The sequence below is a fragment of the Gavia stellata genome, chromosome 1 (genome assembly GCF_030936135.1).
Source record: "Gavia stellata isolate bGavSte3 chromosome 1, bGavSte3.hap2, whole genome shotgun sequence".
Lineage (NCBI taxonomy): Eukaryota > Metazoa > Chordata > Aves > Gaviiformes > Gaviidae > Gavia > Gavia stellata.
In genome coordinates, this window is record NC_082594.1 from 130,691,510 (window position 1) to 130,706,261 (window position 14,752).

The 14,752-nt window shown below is 47.9% G+C and overlaps 1 protein-coding gene across 1 annotated transcript in view; it reads left to right on the top strand.

Annotated features, from left to right (window-relative positions):
• The first annotated feature begins 3,994 nt into the window (after positions 1–3,994).
• SIDT1 (SID1 transmembrane family member 1) overlaps positions 3,995–14,752 on the top strand; it is a 48,891-nt gene continuing 38,133 nt past the window's right edge. The window contains exon 1 of the mRNA XM_059817890.1: positions 3,995–4,186. Within this exon, the coding sequence (XP_059673873.1) occupies positions 3,995–4,186 (192 nt within the window). The remainder of the gene's footprint in view (positions 4,187–14,752) is intronic.

The window sequence follows — 14,752 nt, forward strand, 5'->3', positions numbered from 1 at the left end:
GAGGTTGCACCTGAACTTCAGTTTCCATGTGGACACTAAACATAGATACCCTATGCAACCTGAAACCGAATATCAGAGTTCAGCCTGTGGTAAAACAAATCCTTGATCCTAGGCACACGTGCAAGGCAATGCACTGGATTTGTTGCTCTCTGTTTATTTGAAAAATTGGAACCCAAAGGCATAAATTAAGGGCGCATCTGGAATTTTCTCCTAACATGGCTGTAAATTGTCTTGAAGAACAAGGTCTACTGGAAAGAGAAGAAAGCAATAAAGGCACAATTAGATCCATACATCATCCACTTTGAAACCTCTTAAACCTCTCTGCTGTTATTAATGACAATCAAATATAAATGTTAAATACCTAATACAAGCAAACATAATACAATCCAGAGACACTTCTTGTTCCACCAGCCTATTTTCAAACACTTCAGCCACCTATAAGAAAATGGGGAGCAGGTTCTAGCAAACGTCTTAAAAGCCTGTCTGCCTTTCAGTTCTTGTTCTTCATGCTGCATTTACAGCAGAGTCTGAAAATGTTGCGTTATCTCTGCAGAAGCCAGCCGAGCATCTACAGCATCTATTTACTCGCGGTGGAGCTTACATAAGATGGAGACTACATATTCAAATGACAGTGGTTTAAAACCATCAGGTTTCCAAACAATTTGGTTTGTTATACGTTTATACTCTCTTCTTTCCCCTTCCAAGCTAGTATGATTTGGGGAATTCCTTTGTAATTAAGAACCTTCCTCTATCCTGGATGTTTTTGCAGCACTGGTTACCAGGAGAAATGTCATTTCCTTACTGTGTTTTTTTCCAATAGCAGTGAGATTTTCTACTTTTGTGCTATAGCAAAAAAAAAAAAAAAAAGCCCAAACCCGCACTCTTGTGAGCCTGTGGTTCAGCACAGTTCCTCCTTCCTCGCAGACACTCACAACCCTGGGCTTTGCTTATGCTGATGACGGGGCTGTGTCCGGCCCCGATTGCCATCACCCAACCTGACTCGCTAACTTACGTTCCCGGCTTGACCTCAGACCTATCCTATTGCCACAGACTTGTCTGGCGATCTGCACTCCTTGTTGACCCCAACTGCTATCTCCAGGCCTGCCCTGCTCGCCTTGCTCAGGTCCTGCGGGATGGGGCCTTGGCCAGTGAGGTCCCTGCTCCGCTGGCCGTGGTACGGCACTCGGCTCCCTGTCCCTTAGGGAGCAGCATGGCCCTCGCTGTCCCCTGACACCACACCACTGTGGCACATACAAGAATACCAGACCACTTCCACTGACCCAGACCCATGGTCTGTCTGGATCACCATCTTGTGCCTTACAGGGACTAGTTCTTTCTTCCAAAATACATGCTGCCATTCAAGAACAAGATCCAGGTGGAAGTGAAAAGGGAAAACAGGCTACCCATCTTTATTGAAGAGGCTGAGTGAAGAGTCATAAATCAGCCAACCTCCATTTGTTATCTGGAAAGACAATGAAACAAGCTGTTCGGCAATCGGTGTGCAAGCAACTAAATAACAATAAAGTGATGAGAAACAGGCAGTGTGCATTCGTCCAGAACAAATCATGTCAAAATAACCTAATTTATTTCTTTGCCGAGATAACTGACTTAGTAGGTGCTGAAAGGAATAGAAACATATTTTGACTTCAGCAGGGCTTTTAACATTGCCTTGAACACCACTCTCATAAAGGCAAATAGAGCTCGGGCGGAATTAACATGAGGGGGGGTGTGATTGAAAAGCAATTCCCAAACTGTAGCAGTGGATATTTTCCTGTCAATAGGAAGGTATATCAAATTAAGATCTGTCTGCTAGGATTGATTACTTTAATTAGTGATTTGAATAGTGGAATTGACCTTTGACTTCAAACTTCTGCAAATAACACCGAGTTGGGTAGTACCGCACCTTGGAGGCAAGGATTTGAACCAAGGTTTAACATTGCTAAATCCCGGAAAGAACCTTGAAACACTGAGGTGAAATTCAATAAAGACAAGCACAAAGTATTACACTTTGAAAAGAAAACTTGACTCCTCAAATTCAAAATGAGGAAAAATGTGTACTCTCTGGTAAGATACCAAAACGTACATCCACTCAGGGCAAGTACTTTAAGAAATCCATAATTCTGCATTGGAAAGTAGACTATATGGAGAGCCACTTCTTTATCTTGAAGACAACACAACTAGGGAGGGACAACGCACTGACACGACATTCATCTCCTGATTTGAAATATGCACGGCACCAAATGACACAAAAATTATTTGCAGCTGCCAGAACTACCTTGGTTTGCAGAATACCGGCCTTGTGCCACCTGTCACATTGCTCCGAGCAACTGGCATGGCCCTGACATGCTTTCACTTTGCCATACCTCCTCTTGTTCCCCGAATCCTCTCCTCTCTGGGAGAAGACATGCTCCCCAGCCTCTTCCCTCCAGCACGTGCTAGAGGGCTGCTGGACCTGCCGGAGGGACGTGTGGGTCTGCAGAAGACAGTGGGTGAGAAGGGAGCTGTAGGCTTCAGGAGCCCTGGGCTCTCCAGGGTGGGGAGGGGAAGCCACAAGTCTCCCAGTGCCACCACTGCTTGAAAGTCCCCCAGGAAAGGTCACACCGTGTCCTGGTAAGAGGCAAGGCAGAGTTACAAGAGCTCAGAGGTGACATTGCACAGGTCTCCTGGTCTGCGCAGCATGGCACTTCAGGCTGAAAGGCAAACTTCGTGTTGGAGTGTCCACCTTCCAGCAGATCTCAAATGGGGGTTTTCGCCCTTAATGCCACTTCTTGGGACTCTTGACAAAAGGCAGGGTGACTTGGATGGCAGCCTACTTCAGGACAAACACAGAAATCACTGACAATTGTTTTGCTTTTTTCTCTTGGCAGAGATCACACAAAGGTCCGAAGGTCAAAATGACGGCATAGCATGCCGACTCATTTTGCTGAGCTTTGCAACTTTTCCTCCAAAGATGACGAGTGACCCCCAGGAAATCTCTCAGTCTTGAAAACAAACCCCACAACTTGGAAAGCTTCTGTGGCCAGAGTCACCGCAGCTGAAGACTGCAGGCTGGCTTTATAAAACTGCGGCTCCTACAAGTTCATCCTCAGTCCGAAAAACCTTTCAGGTTGCTTTCTAGTAACGCTCTTTTCTCTGACTCAAAAGTTCCTCCCTCCACCACGGGATCTGCCCCATTTCCCAGGCGTGTTTTCAACAGAAGAACATAGGAGGGGTAAACGATGAGAGAGGGACCCCTGGCCCTTCCACAGCCCAACAGTATCGCTCTTGTCTTGCTGAAAAAGTTAAGAGTGCCACATTATTGTTTGTAGCAGTTTCGTGAACGACTCAAAGAATATAAGATGCACCAAGCCACGCTTGAATTAACGAAACGACATTTTGCTGCAGCCTTTCACACCTTTGGACTGAACTAAAAGACGAGGGTATTTATCCCAAAGTCGCGAGCAGCCAAAAATAAAGGTTGGGGATGGCCCTACATGAGATGCGCTGCAGGTGCGAGGTGCCGCTCCAGTGAGCCAGCGGAGCGCGGGGCGAGGGTGCCCCTGACTCGGCGGGCCGGGGGTGTTGAAGCCCTGCGGATGCCGCTGCTCCGTCCCCATGTGCCTGACGATGCCAACGTGCCCCTAAGCTCACAGCACAGCTCCCCAAGGGGAAAAGCTCCCTGACAACCGTCTGACAAGGCCGGCTCGGAATTTGGGGCCGGGCACAGCGAGGAGACCCTCCTCCCCGGGGCCGGCCAGCCCGCCGGCCTCCCTTCCCTTCCCCTCCCCTCCCCTCCCCGCCGGCCGGCGGAGGGTCCTTCCCCGGGGAAAGTTGCTCGGCGCCCCCCGGCCGAGGGGCGGGGGTGTCCGGGGCTGCCTCCCCGCCTCCCCCGGCGCCTCTGCGTGTCGCCGAGCTATTTATTTAAATTGCAAATAAAGCGCCTCGGCGCCCGCCCTGCCGGGGAGAGACAGTCCGGGTGCCGCACCGGGCGGCCGGCAGCGGCAGGGACGAGCCCATGGCCGGGGGGGCGACGGCGGCCCCGGCCCCCGGGGCTCTGCTCTGCGCCCTGCTCTGGGCGGCGGCGGCGGCGGGGGGCGGCCCCGGGGGCAGCCCCGCGCCCGGCGCCTTCGGCCGCGTCTACCGGGGCGCCGTGAACATCAGCGCGGAGCGGGTCTACGCCTTCGCCTACAGCAGCCAGCCCGGGCAGGTAGGAGCGTCCCCCGGAGCGCCGGCTTCCCCGCGGCGGGGAAACGCACCGTGCCCCGCTCGCCCTCCCTCCGCCGGTGTGGCTGGGGAAGGGGGGGGGGGGGGGCGCCGGCGCCGCTGCGGCTCCGCCGCTGCGCGGGAGCGGGCCGGGCTCTCCCTCCGCGCCCGCGGTCCTGCCCGCATCCTCCAGGAGCCGCGGTGCACCGGAGGGCTCCCCTCGCCCTCCCGCGGGCTTCCCCGGCACGGCCAGGGCAGCCCGGGGCTGCGGGGAGAGAGGGCGGCGGCGTCCCAGGGGGCACGGGGTGGGCAGGCGGTTTGGTGCACCCCCCGGACGGGGGTTTGGTATCCAGCGCTGCTAGCAGCAGAATGGGTTTAAAGTCTAGAAGGGAATTATGAGGATAATAGTACTACCTAAAAAAAAAAGGGGGTGTGTGTGTGTGCACTCAATGAACCTTTTAAAATACCATTTTCCCCATTTGAGTGCTGCAGCGGGATCAGGGTGCTCTCCCCCGGGAGGTGAGACAGGGCTGCGCAGGTGAGGCGGGATGTGAGGAGGCTGCAGGGCAGCACTGCCAAGCTCTGGCTGTTTGTGATGGGGAAGGAAGCCTGTCGTTTATGGATAACTAGCTATTGCGGGTTTCCCCCCTCCCCCCTTTTTAATGTCGTGTTTATCTCTAGTAGCGAAGTGGTACCTTGGAAACTCAGCCCCCGTTGTTTGGATTGGGCGTTAATTGCTGGGTAAGATGTTCTGATGTACCAAAAGATGGTGAAGGGGGCAAACGAATCTTCCCTCCTGTCCTCAGCTGCACAGGACAAGAGAAAATGGAAAACATTGCTTTTTCCCCACGGTATTTCTAATGCTTCAATATGAAAGGAGTTGGTAGAGAGCATAATAAAAGGTGGGGAAAGCACGGGGAGGTGGTGTTAATCATCCCTTCCTTTGCTTTACTGTGAAATTCCAAAACATCCAGACCTTTAAAGACTCCTCTGTCTTCTAATATGTTTTACTATGTAATAAAATGCATCTGGTATTTATGGGGCAGGAGTTGCATGTCAGGCTATGATGCAACTGAGCCCAGCTTTACTTAACTGTTGGGTGTCACCACTGAACCCAGGAGGTCAAAAGCACCCTTTGGGCATGAGCCTCCTTGTAGAAGCTGGTGGTGAGGCAGGTTAGGCTTCTTCAGCTGTTACAGGTATTGGGTATTACGATGAAGGCCTGTTAGCAGACCAAACATTGTCTGTGGCTTGTTAGCAGAGGCAGTGTGTGGACTGTCTTCCCTTAAAACGAATCTGGTTCCTTCTATTAAATGTGCTCTTTGAAGCCACGTGTTTTGCTGGACACCTTCCAGGAAGAAGTTTTCTCTCCAGGAGGATAACTAGGGTGATAGCAGATTAGGAGGAGGCAGGGAGGGAGTACACGGCTGCTTGGTGTTGTTTGCAGGTATCTAAATGTGTCTTCTGCTCGATGGCTACTTTCACACACTAGGCCGTTCCCATGGCTATGAAGAGCCACCCAGTCCAGACTACCGCTGCATTTAAGGTGGAAACTTTAGTGGACTAATCTCCATGTTCCTGTATGCTGGAACAGGAAATCTCTGCAGAGATACTGAGCTGGTCAAGAGCAAGAAGGGAAACTTCAGGTTTGAGGCTTAATTTTTTTTTTTTTTTAGTGTGGAACTCTCTGAGCACTGCCATGAATGCTTCAAGAGGGTCATGCAACCAGCTCGTGCCATGAGAACTAATTTGGAAGAGAAAAAACACTTAAATAAAGATGGACTGTGCTAGGAGGCTTTCTGATGAGAGGTGATCAGAACAGGTTCTAAGGATAGAGAAGGTCCTAGAGAAGAGAAGGCTCCAAGAAGACCTTATTGTTGCCTTTCAATATATAAAGCAGGCTTATGAGAAAGAAGGAGAGAGGCTTTTTGCCAAGGCCTGTAGTGACAGGGGCAACAGTTTTAAACTGAAAGAGGGGAGATTTGGGTTGTACATAAGGGAGAAATATTTTTACGATGAGGGTGGTGAGACACTGGAGCAGGTTACCCAGCGAAGTTGTGGATGCCCCATCACTGGAAGTGTTCAAGGCCAGGTTGGACGGGGCTTTGAGCAACCTGATCTAGTGAAGATGTCCCCCTGCCCATGGCAGGTGGTTTGGACTAGATGATCTTTAAAGGTCCCTTCTAACTCAAACCAGTCTATGATTCCTCAATGAGAAGCCCTACAGATGCTGTTCCTGAGCTGAACCAGCAGAAGCCTGCAAGAAGGTGTCTGGCCTAATTGGGGTAATTGGCTGTGGGTGTGTGCAGCCCTCTCCCCAGCTGCAGCCCTGAACTGATGAGAGGCAAACATGGCTGGGTCTCCTCTTGCCAGCCTGGTCAGAGGCAGAGGTTGATCTGTTTTGGTCCTGCATCTCCCTGTTGATGAGGATTGCTCAAGGTTTAGAAGCTTGGTAGTGGAAATCCTGACTTTAATCCGTGACTGTGCCCTTGTGGGCAGGTTTTACTTGTGCGAGAGTTGTGGAGATGCTTAGGGGCACGCTGTCCTCTGGGCAGTTGTTGGGCCTTCTGAAGGAATGCAAGTCCTGCAAAAACTCAGTGTACTCATCCTTGCCTTTCACTGCAGTCTTTAGCCTTGAACTCTGAGTGGAGCATCAGCCAGTGTTTGCCGGTTGCCTGCCATTTGCGAGCTTTCTGTTCTTCCTGGTCTCTTCAATCTCCTCCTGTCTCTGTGATGATGGCAGATCAGCCAGAAGCCTCTGATACCTTGAGGCAGATACCACATGGACCATTAACCTTAGTTACAGGAAATTTAATTGAATAAAAAGAGCATTTTCCATATGGAAGGGCTGCAGTGGGTGAGTTTAATTGCTTTCCCTCTGAAGCAAAGCCAGGTCTGGAGTGGCCTGGCTCTGAAACAGGGATTTGTTTTCCTGATGCTGTGAATTCTGCTGTTTTCCCCTCTCTGCTGCTCTCTCTCATGAAGGCAGGCCTACAAAGCAAGGGACAGCTTGGAGCCAAGGACAAGGTGTAAGGGCTGGCTTGTGACCCCTCAGTCCTCTGTAAATGTTCTGGTTGCTCATGTGCTATGGCTGCCAGGGCACATCTGAAAATGCAGCTGAACAGAGCAATGTTTGAATGATGGATGAGAGAAAGGAGGGAACAAGACCATTATTCCTGTTTGGTGCTTTAGAGACTTACCACTTTGAAAAGTGTTGTGCTTGCCTGATCTCAGAGGATGTTCTTCATCCGCATAATCTTCCTTACTCCCTGGGATACAGGTATGCATGCACGAGGGAAGGGAAAAGCAAGTCCTGTGAGATTGCTCACGAGCAGATGTATACAAGGTGAAGAAAGTACAACTGGGGGCTCTGGAGCAGAGCTGCTTTGAGACAGGCAAGTGACTTAGCTTCTGTGCAACTCCTGGGTGCATAAAATGAAAATAAGGGTACTTATATGCTCACCAAGCCACTTAGCTAAAACTCTTACGCACGTATACATTGCCAGGTCTCTCCTCTTTGTGTGTGGAGGGGGGAAAATGCCTCCTATGTGCTGTGCGGAAACACTTCACCTTGTGTCTTGAGGTGGGAGAGCTATCAGGCTTTTTTGTACTCGACAACTAGGATTTAGGCCTTAATTCCTGAGGTAGAGCTCTAAAAGTAAAGCTGTGCTGAGGAGAAGCACAGCCACCTCTGCTGCAAGGGTCTTCTAGAGTTGGCCTGCGAACAGAGGGACGTGTCAAATGCCTTCCTCATGGTGGAAAGCCTTCATTCGTTATGGAGTAGTCTTACCGCTTTTCTAGTTCCCTTTTCCTCCTGCTAGCTGCACTTTGAAGTTTTCCCCTCTGCACAGCTGTTTATTTAATGTTTAACTGTGAGTGTAAAAAATACAGTAATAAAACCAGCTGTTGTGCCTGTCACTACCTGCTCTAACAGTGAAGGCATATGTGCACTATTAGAAGTCTTGTTAACAGTTAGTTGGGCAAACAGGATTATCGTATTTTAGGATTGTGTAAACTGGAGACATCCAGGATAGGGAAGAGAATGAGCGCACTCGTGAGCATTTCCAATTCCACAAATTCAATGTGTCCCTACTTGGGAGGGAGGAAGGAAGGAGAACTGATTTGCTGGAGCTGCCTGTGCAGTGTCCCTGCCCAGAAGACTGAACAAGAGCTGTAAAATGTTTCTGCTGGATTTACTGTTGACTGGAGAAGGCTTTATGTGACAAGTGAGAGAACCTGCTTAGTTCCGTGGTTGCAATAATATAAGGGCTTCCAGAAAGAAAAAAACTGTGGGGGTGTGGGAGTACTGGGGGAATTCAAAGTGAATGACTCTTTCCACCACTGTAAGCTCTGGCTGTTGCTCATGGTTAATTTGCTGAAAACACAGATGCGAATAATATTGTGCATGTGGGTATTTCCTGTACCAGGTCGTACGTGATGCAGCAGAGTATCATGAGGAAGAAGACTGTTGGAGACAACAAAAATTCTTCCTAATCGGAGCTCAGGTCACTTGAATGCATGATTTGGAAGATACCTGGACTATATTTAGAAAACCAAGTATCTCTCAGAAGAACAAGTTTCCAACTTGCCGTTTGTAGGCAAAGCTGCTGCAATCCAGACACAGCTCTTGGACGTTCATGCAGTGCACCTTGGTTGTGATGAGCTCAAAAGCTGAGCAGTGGGCTGCACCTATATGATGAGCTCAAAAGCTGAGCAGTGGGCTGCACCTATTTTAGGAGAAAGAGTGGGTGATATTTTCCTCCTCCTCCCTTGCCAGGACTAGGAACAGAGCCCCAGTCTTGGTTCCCATATGGCCCAGCCTTACTGTAAGCTGTGGTTGGCAGTAGATTAAGCTGTGGCTTCTCTGCTGAGCGGTTGTGCCATGTGAGGATGTGTAGCCCTGGAGTGACTGTTTCCTACGTGGAGTCTATCTGAGGGGTGATGAGTGAAAAATTACCCTCAGTGAATGAGTGAGAGAGGCTGTGTGCCACCAGGGAGGGTTGCTAACATCATTACCCTTCCTTTTTTCATGACTGCAGATGGGAAAAAGTTGGCTGACCTAAGGGAAGAGGGGAATCAACACTAGCAAGAAGAACAGAAGTCTTTCAATTAGATGCCTTAAACTTTGTGACCCTGTAGTAAAGACCAAGTGCCTTTTCCAGCCCAAAGAGCACGATGCGTTTGGGTTCCTCTGTCCACTAGTGAATGGGTCTCTTGTAGCCTAGGTGTGGATGGCAGTTGTGCTTGCTTTGCTCCAGGCAAGGAGCCAGAACTGGAATTCACCCATACATTCCTCTGGGATTGTGTGATGCTTAGACCGAAGCCATCTGTTGTAGCTGCAGGGAAACTCCTTGATCTGCTACACAGAGCAACCTGGTTTAGTAAGTGGCGGTGATCAAATCTGTGTTTACTGTTCTCTGCTGTTTCACATGCGAATGTAGGTCCCACTCCAGCAGCACCCATGTCTGTTACAATGACTCTAGGAGCAATTTTTTCACCTCTTCTGAGCTGATTTTGGGCTTCATGTGTAGGACTCTTCAGGCTGGAACTAAACTACCTCAAATTATTCCCTCGCCCTCCTGCCTGTCTTCTCCATAATGTTAGTCTTGGCTCCAGCCCAAGTTTCAGCCCACAGCTACACCATGCATGCAATAAAACTTTAGTCTCCTGTTTGGACACGGCTGAACCTCAGCTATAAAGGGGGGAACAGGTTAGGTTCTGTCTTTCCTTAATGCTGAGTGGAAGCCCACTATTTTAGCCGCAAAGATGCTAAGACGAAAACCAAATAAATGGGGAAGACTACAAATGTTTGAACAAGAAGATCTCCTAAGGTCAGTAGAGCTCTTGTTATTGCGGGATCTCCAGGGCCTGAACTGTTGCTTTTTGTTTGCTGGCTCTAGTCTGTTCACCACAGGACACTGGAAGGGCCTCAGCGTACCATTTCTGGAGCCTAATAATAAATTCCTTATGAGGCAGAAATGTAGGCACAATGTCAAATCCAGAAAAATCAAAGCAAGTTATAGTATATGATGTCTGAAGCCAAGCAAGGTTCAACGGAACCCCTTTGGAATAATCTTTGTGTATATAATTTATCTTTTTTTAAAGAAAACAACCAACCCCAGGAGATGACAGCGTAGGCAATGTAAAGCACACAGCACTTGAAATGCTCTTGCTGCTTCTCAGTGGGGTCTCTTGGCCACTCCTCACCCTGCCCAGAGTCACACAAAAAGCTCTTGCTTGCTGGAGAAAGGAAAAGTAAACTGTGAGAGAAATGGTACGGGGATCTGCTGAAAACACGAGCTTGACCGTTGTTTTGTGCAGCAGAAAATATAGTCTTGAAAACTTTGGCTCTGGCAAAAAGTAGATATCCTTAAGTGAAAAAATGGTGTGGGAGGTCGCTTTGCTTTGAGCTGGGGATGGGATCATGTGCCCATCTGACATCCCTTCAAACTTAAATTTTTCTTTGGCTTTCTAGGATTTTGTTCTTTGTGGGTTTCCCTACCTAGAGGGGCAAAAGAGAGTATATCTTGAAGGAGGCTATCAGTTTGCAGGCTTTAGGAAAAAAGCCTGAGAGGTCTGCTCTGGTTTCTTGCAGGGTGGCCCCCAGACCTTCAGATGGTGACTTCGGTGCTGGCAAGAATTTTATTTTTATTTCTAATGTGTAAGCTAATGCTGTCAAGCCCGGTAACTTGTCATTGAACTAAAGCATCTCTTTTGAATTTGGATGTTGTTCTTAAAATCTTAAATCTTAAAAGCACTCTCTTCTTGTTGGGCTGTCCTGTTGTTTAAAATGAAAGCTGATCAGGTTTTGTTCCCCCCTGCCACCCCTCCCCACCCCTCAGGATGTCTAGATTAAAAAAGAAGAAATTTTCTGAATAAGAGTAACTTCATCAAAATGTCTCTCCTCAGTTTGAACTCTTTCCAAGACCAGTGCAGCAATTTATAATACAAACATTTGCATTGTAAGTGGAGGCTGAAATGTCCTTAAATAACTTGTGCAGAAGTTGTTGGGTAGGAAGGTATGCTTTTCCTATGCAGACTTCATCTGCTATTTGAGGGGATATTTAGGGAATGAAAGTGCAGTCTGTAAGAGCTGTATTGCAAGGGTGTGCCATCTGCTCGGTTTGAGAATGTAGTTTAGTACGTTTGCATAAGCAAACGTTATTTCCTGCTGTGTATACTTAGAGAAACACAGAGGATTTCAGAAACAGCCTTCCTTACTTTCTTTATGCTGATGTTTTTCTTTAGGCATAGAAATAGCTACTTCAGTGTGGTTTAAAACAATGAACAATGGTTTAAAAAAAAAAAAGAAAAGAAGAAAACGTGTAGGATATGTAATTCAATCCACATCCAAAGTGTCACTGAGGTGAAGAACTTGTGAGTCAAGAAAGAACCAGATATTTGTGTTGTGACACTAATCCCTGGAGTTATTGCTGTGTGCTTGGTGTAGCGTCAAATTTGGAAAGGCTATAAACCCTTTTGTTTCAAGGGTTGCCCTAGCCCAGAATTCCAGCTGCTGTGGGTTAGGAAGACGCTATTTATTAGAGAGTAGTTTGTTCCTTAACTGGCTGTTCAAAAAAGGATTTATTGGTTTATTTTTGTCGTCGTCTTGAAGTCTGAGGGTGGTCAGAAACAGGTACCTACTTCATCCAGCGTGGCAACTCCTAGTTTTTCTTTCTGGCTGTCCTGGAGACTCCCTAGTGACATTGGTTAGAGGACAAAATTTCAAAAAGGGAAAAAGATAAATATTAACATGCTTTGTATTTGGCTTACTTCCATTTATGCTGCAGATACTGTTGCAAACAAGTGAACTCATGGGAATGTCCATGGCAAACCGTAAGTCCACACAGTGTATTTGCACAAAGTGGAACTTTTAAATGAAAAATATTAATCCTGGAACAATTACGTTAATGTGGCTGAGGCTGTGCTTGACATACGCAGAGTCTGTCGCTTAGTTTATGCTGATTTGGATATTTAAAACTCCTGGCAGAAATGCTGGAAGAAAACTGTGGGCCAAGGTTATTTGACAGATTGGTCTGGGCAATTAAGACTTACTGACAGCAAAGTCAGGCAGAGAAAGGCTGAAAGGGAATGCTCCTCTGAGCTCCACTTGTTTTGTTGTCAGACAGGAGCAGTGCTCATGTCTTGTAAGAGGACAGGGAAGAGGTTCTGTGATGCCTGTCGCTCTGTCTCATAACTGTTTTCCTTCAGGGCCTCAGCTTCCCCCCATTGCGTTGTCAGTGGGAAGAGCAGCCGAGTTTGGCACTGGCAGGTACGTGCTTCATCCACTGCCTCAGTTGCTCTAGCCCATCCGGCTGAATCCTACTTTGCTTAATTTCAGGGTTTATATAACAATGAAGCACTTCTTTCTTGTGCAACAGCAGACAGCAGCAATTCAGTGGCTTTTGTAGACGTATCCTGCGCTGAGACCTTCCATTGTAACCAACAGCCCGTGTGTTTGCTTGCCGGATGCGTTCCCTGCCCACTGGCTTGGCTTGGTGCCTTGTCAGGCCCACGACCAAGTGCTGGTGCAACGTGGACCGATAATCCCCAACGGTCTCGCAAGGAGCAGCTTACGTGTGAATGTGGTGGAGAACACGGCGAAGCCCTGGTGTGATTCGAAGGTTTTGCTTAGCATAAGGTGGTGGAAAGGAATCCACAGTAATGCTCTTGAACACCTTTGCTTGCAGCAGCAAGCAGCAAGTGTTGTTGCAACCTCCTGCCTGCCCTTAAATTCACATCCCTGCAGTCTTAAGCTGATGTGTAAACTCTGTGGGAAATGCAGACTTAATAATCAGTCCAAGGACTCTTTTGTGTCAACAAGAGCCCAGTTTATTTTGCTTAATGTTTGCAGCCATGTTGGTCCTGTTCAGCTGTGTGAATTTGGGACTGGCTCCTTCTGCCTGTTCCCATCTAGCGAATGGAATTCAGATGCACTTTTTTTTATTTCTTTCCTTTTTTTTTTCCTCCCTCTATCTCCAGGGTAGTGATAGAACTGAAGTACAAATATTTGTCTTTCCTGGTCTAACACGTTTTTATATAGTGCCGAGAGCTCTCTTTATTCAGCTGTCTGACTGCTCTGTCTACCTTGAAATACAGAAAAAAGCTCAAGGTCAGTCTTCTGAGAAAGAAAACTGTCATGAGCTTGGCTAGTGAATAGAGATGCACATGGCAAAGGCTTGGCGATGGGAAGGAATGTGAGGAGCAGAAGTCTCTAAAGCAGTCCTGACCCTGCAAAAGGCAGCAGTATGGTTATTGCTGACAAATGTTAGTGCAGGGCCTGGCTCTCAAAGGGAGCATTTGGTACGTGAGGTTGTTTCCCAAGATCCAGCCTGGACTGTCCCACCTCAAACCTAACTGCAGGTATCTGCAGGAGGTGAGGATTTCAGCTTGAAATCTAGCACTGTGTCATAGTACCGATATAGACAGCCTCCTTCCCTGTGCGTACAAGGAAGGGGAAGGGAGAGGCACAGCTAGTTTTCTGCGGTGCTGGGAATGGTCCGCTCCAAAGCGAAGTCCCTCGGGCAGCGGTGGTGGTGCGGGAGTGATGGCAGCCTGGTTGATCCTCTTACTGCCCAGGCAAAACTTCCTCATCTCACTGATGCTAAGTGAGTGAGGGTGGATGCAGAAAAGGCTCATAGTCTTTTGTTCTGGTGTGGGGTTATTATTATTTTAAATAAAAACTGTGCTTTTTAGCTGGAGTTCCTCTTGTCTCTACATGCAACATAGGTAGGATCTTATTTCTGTGTTGGGAGGGAGGATTGTATGTGGTGGGAGCAGTGGTTCTGTAGCAGGGAGGGGTTCTCATGTCAGAACTGCTTGTTCTTAAAAGGAAATAATCTTGGGAAGGGTATGGAGGGAGAATGGTGTTTGAACTAAATAAATCACCTTTTTTTCCTTCACCTCCTGCTTTTTTCCCCACTCTTCTAAAAATATTTTGCTGGAGATGATGCCCTTGAGGCAAACACCAAATGCTGACTTTCAAAGGGAAAGATGGGACTACTAGCACTGGCTCAGTGGTGAGTTTACTAAATCTTTTGCATGAAAATGTGTATATTGTCTATATCAAGACAACAGAATCTAGAAGCAAAACATGGATTAAAAGTTTAAGGTAGGTTAATTGGAAGAAGGCCTGAAAAAGCACAAACATGGGTTCATAGGTGCTACATTGTTATCCCTGTCCCTTGGGATGCCTCTGCTCGACAGTTCACCCTGCCAGGCAAAAATACCTTTCTCCAAGAGACTAATTAGGGTTGCTTCCACTCTGTAGCACAAAATCAGAGTGTGATTGACAGCAAATGAGAGAAGCCCTGCTTGCAGTTAAATGTTAATCCTTTCTCCACTTTCCCCAGCTTCCTCGTAATTGCACCTAGATTCCACTGAACTTTGTTGCTCTGATATCCCCAAGCTCATTTGCAAGTGATGGGCAGGATCCGGAGGGACCTTTAGGTGGGAACTTGTTGCGCAGGTTTGGCCCACAGGCAAATCCCACCTATTTTATTGCCATGTTTTGGAGGAATAGCTGTTATGTCAGGCAGAGGCCCATCAACCAAAGCTTTGTGCTGCTGGG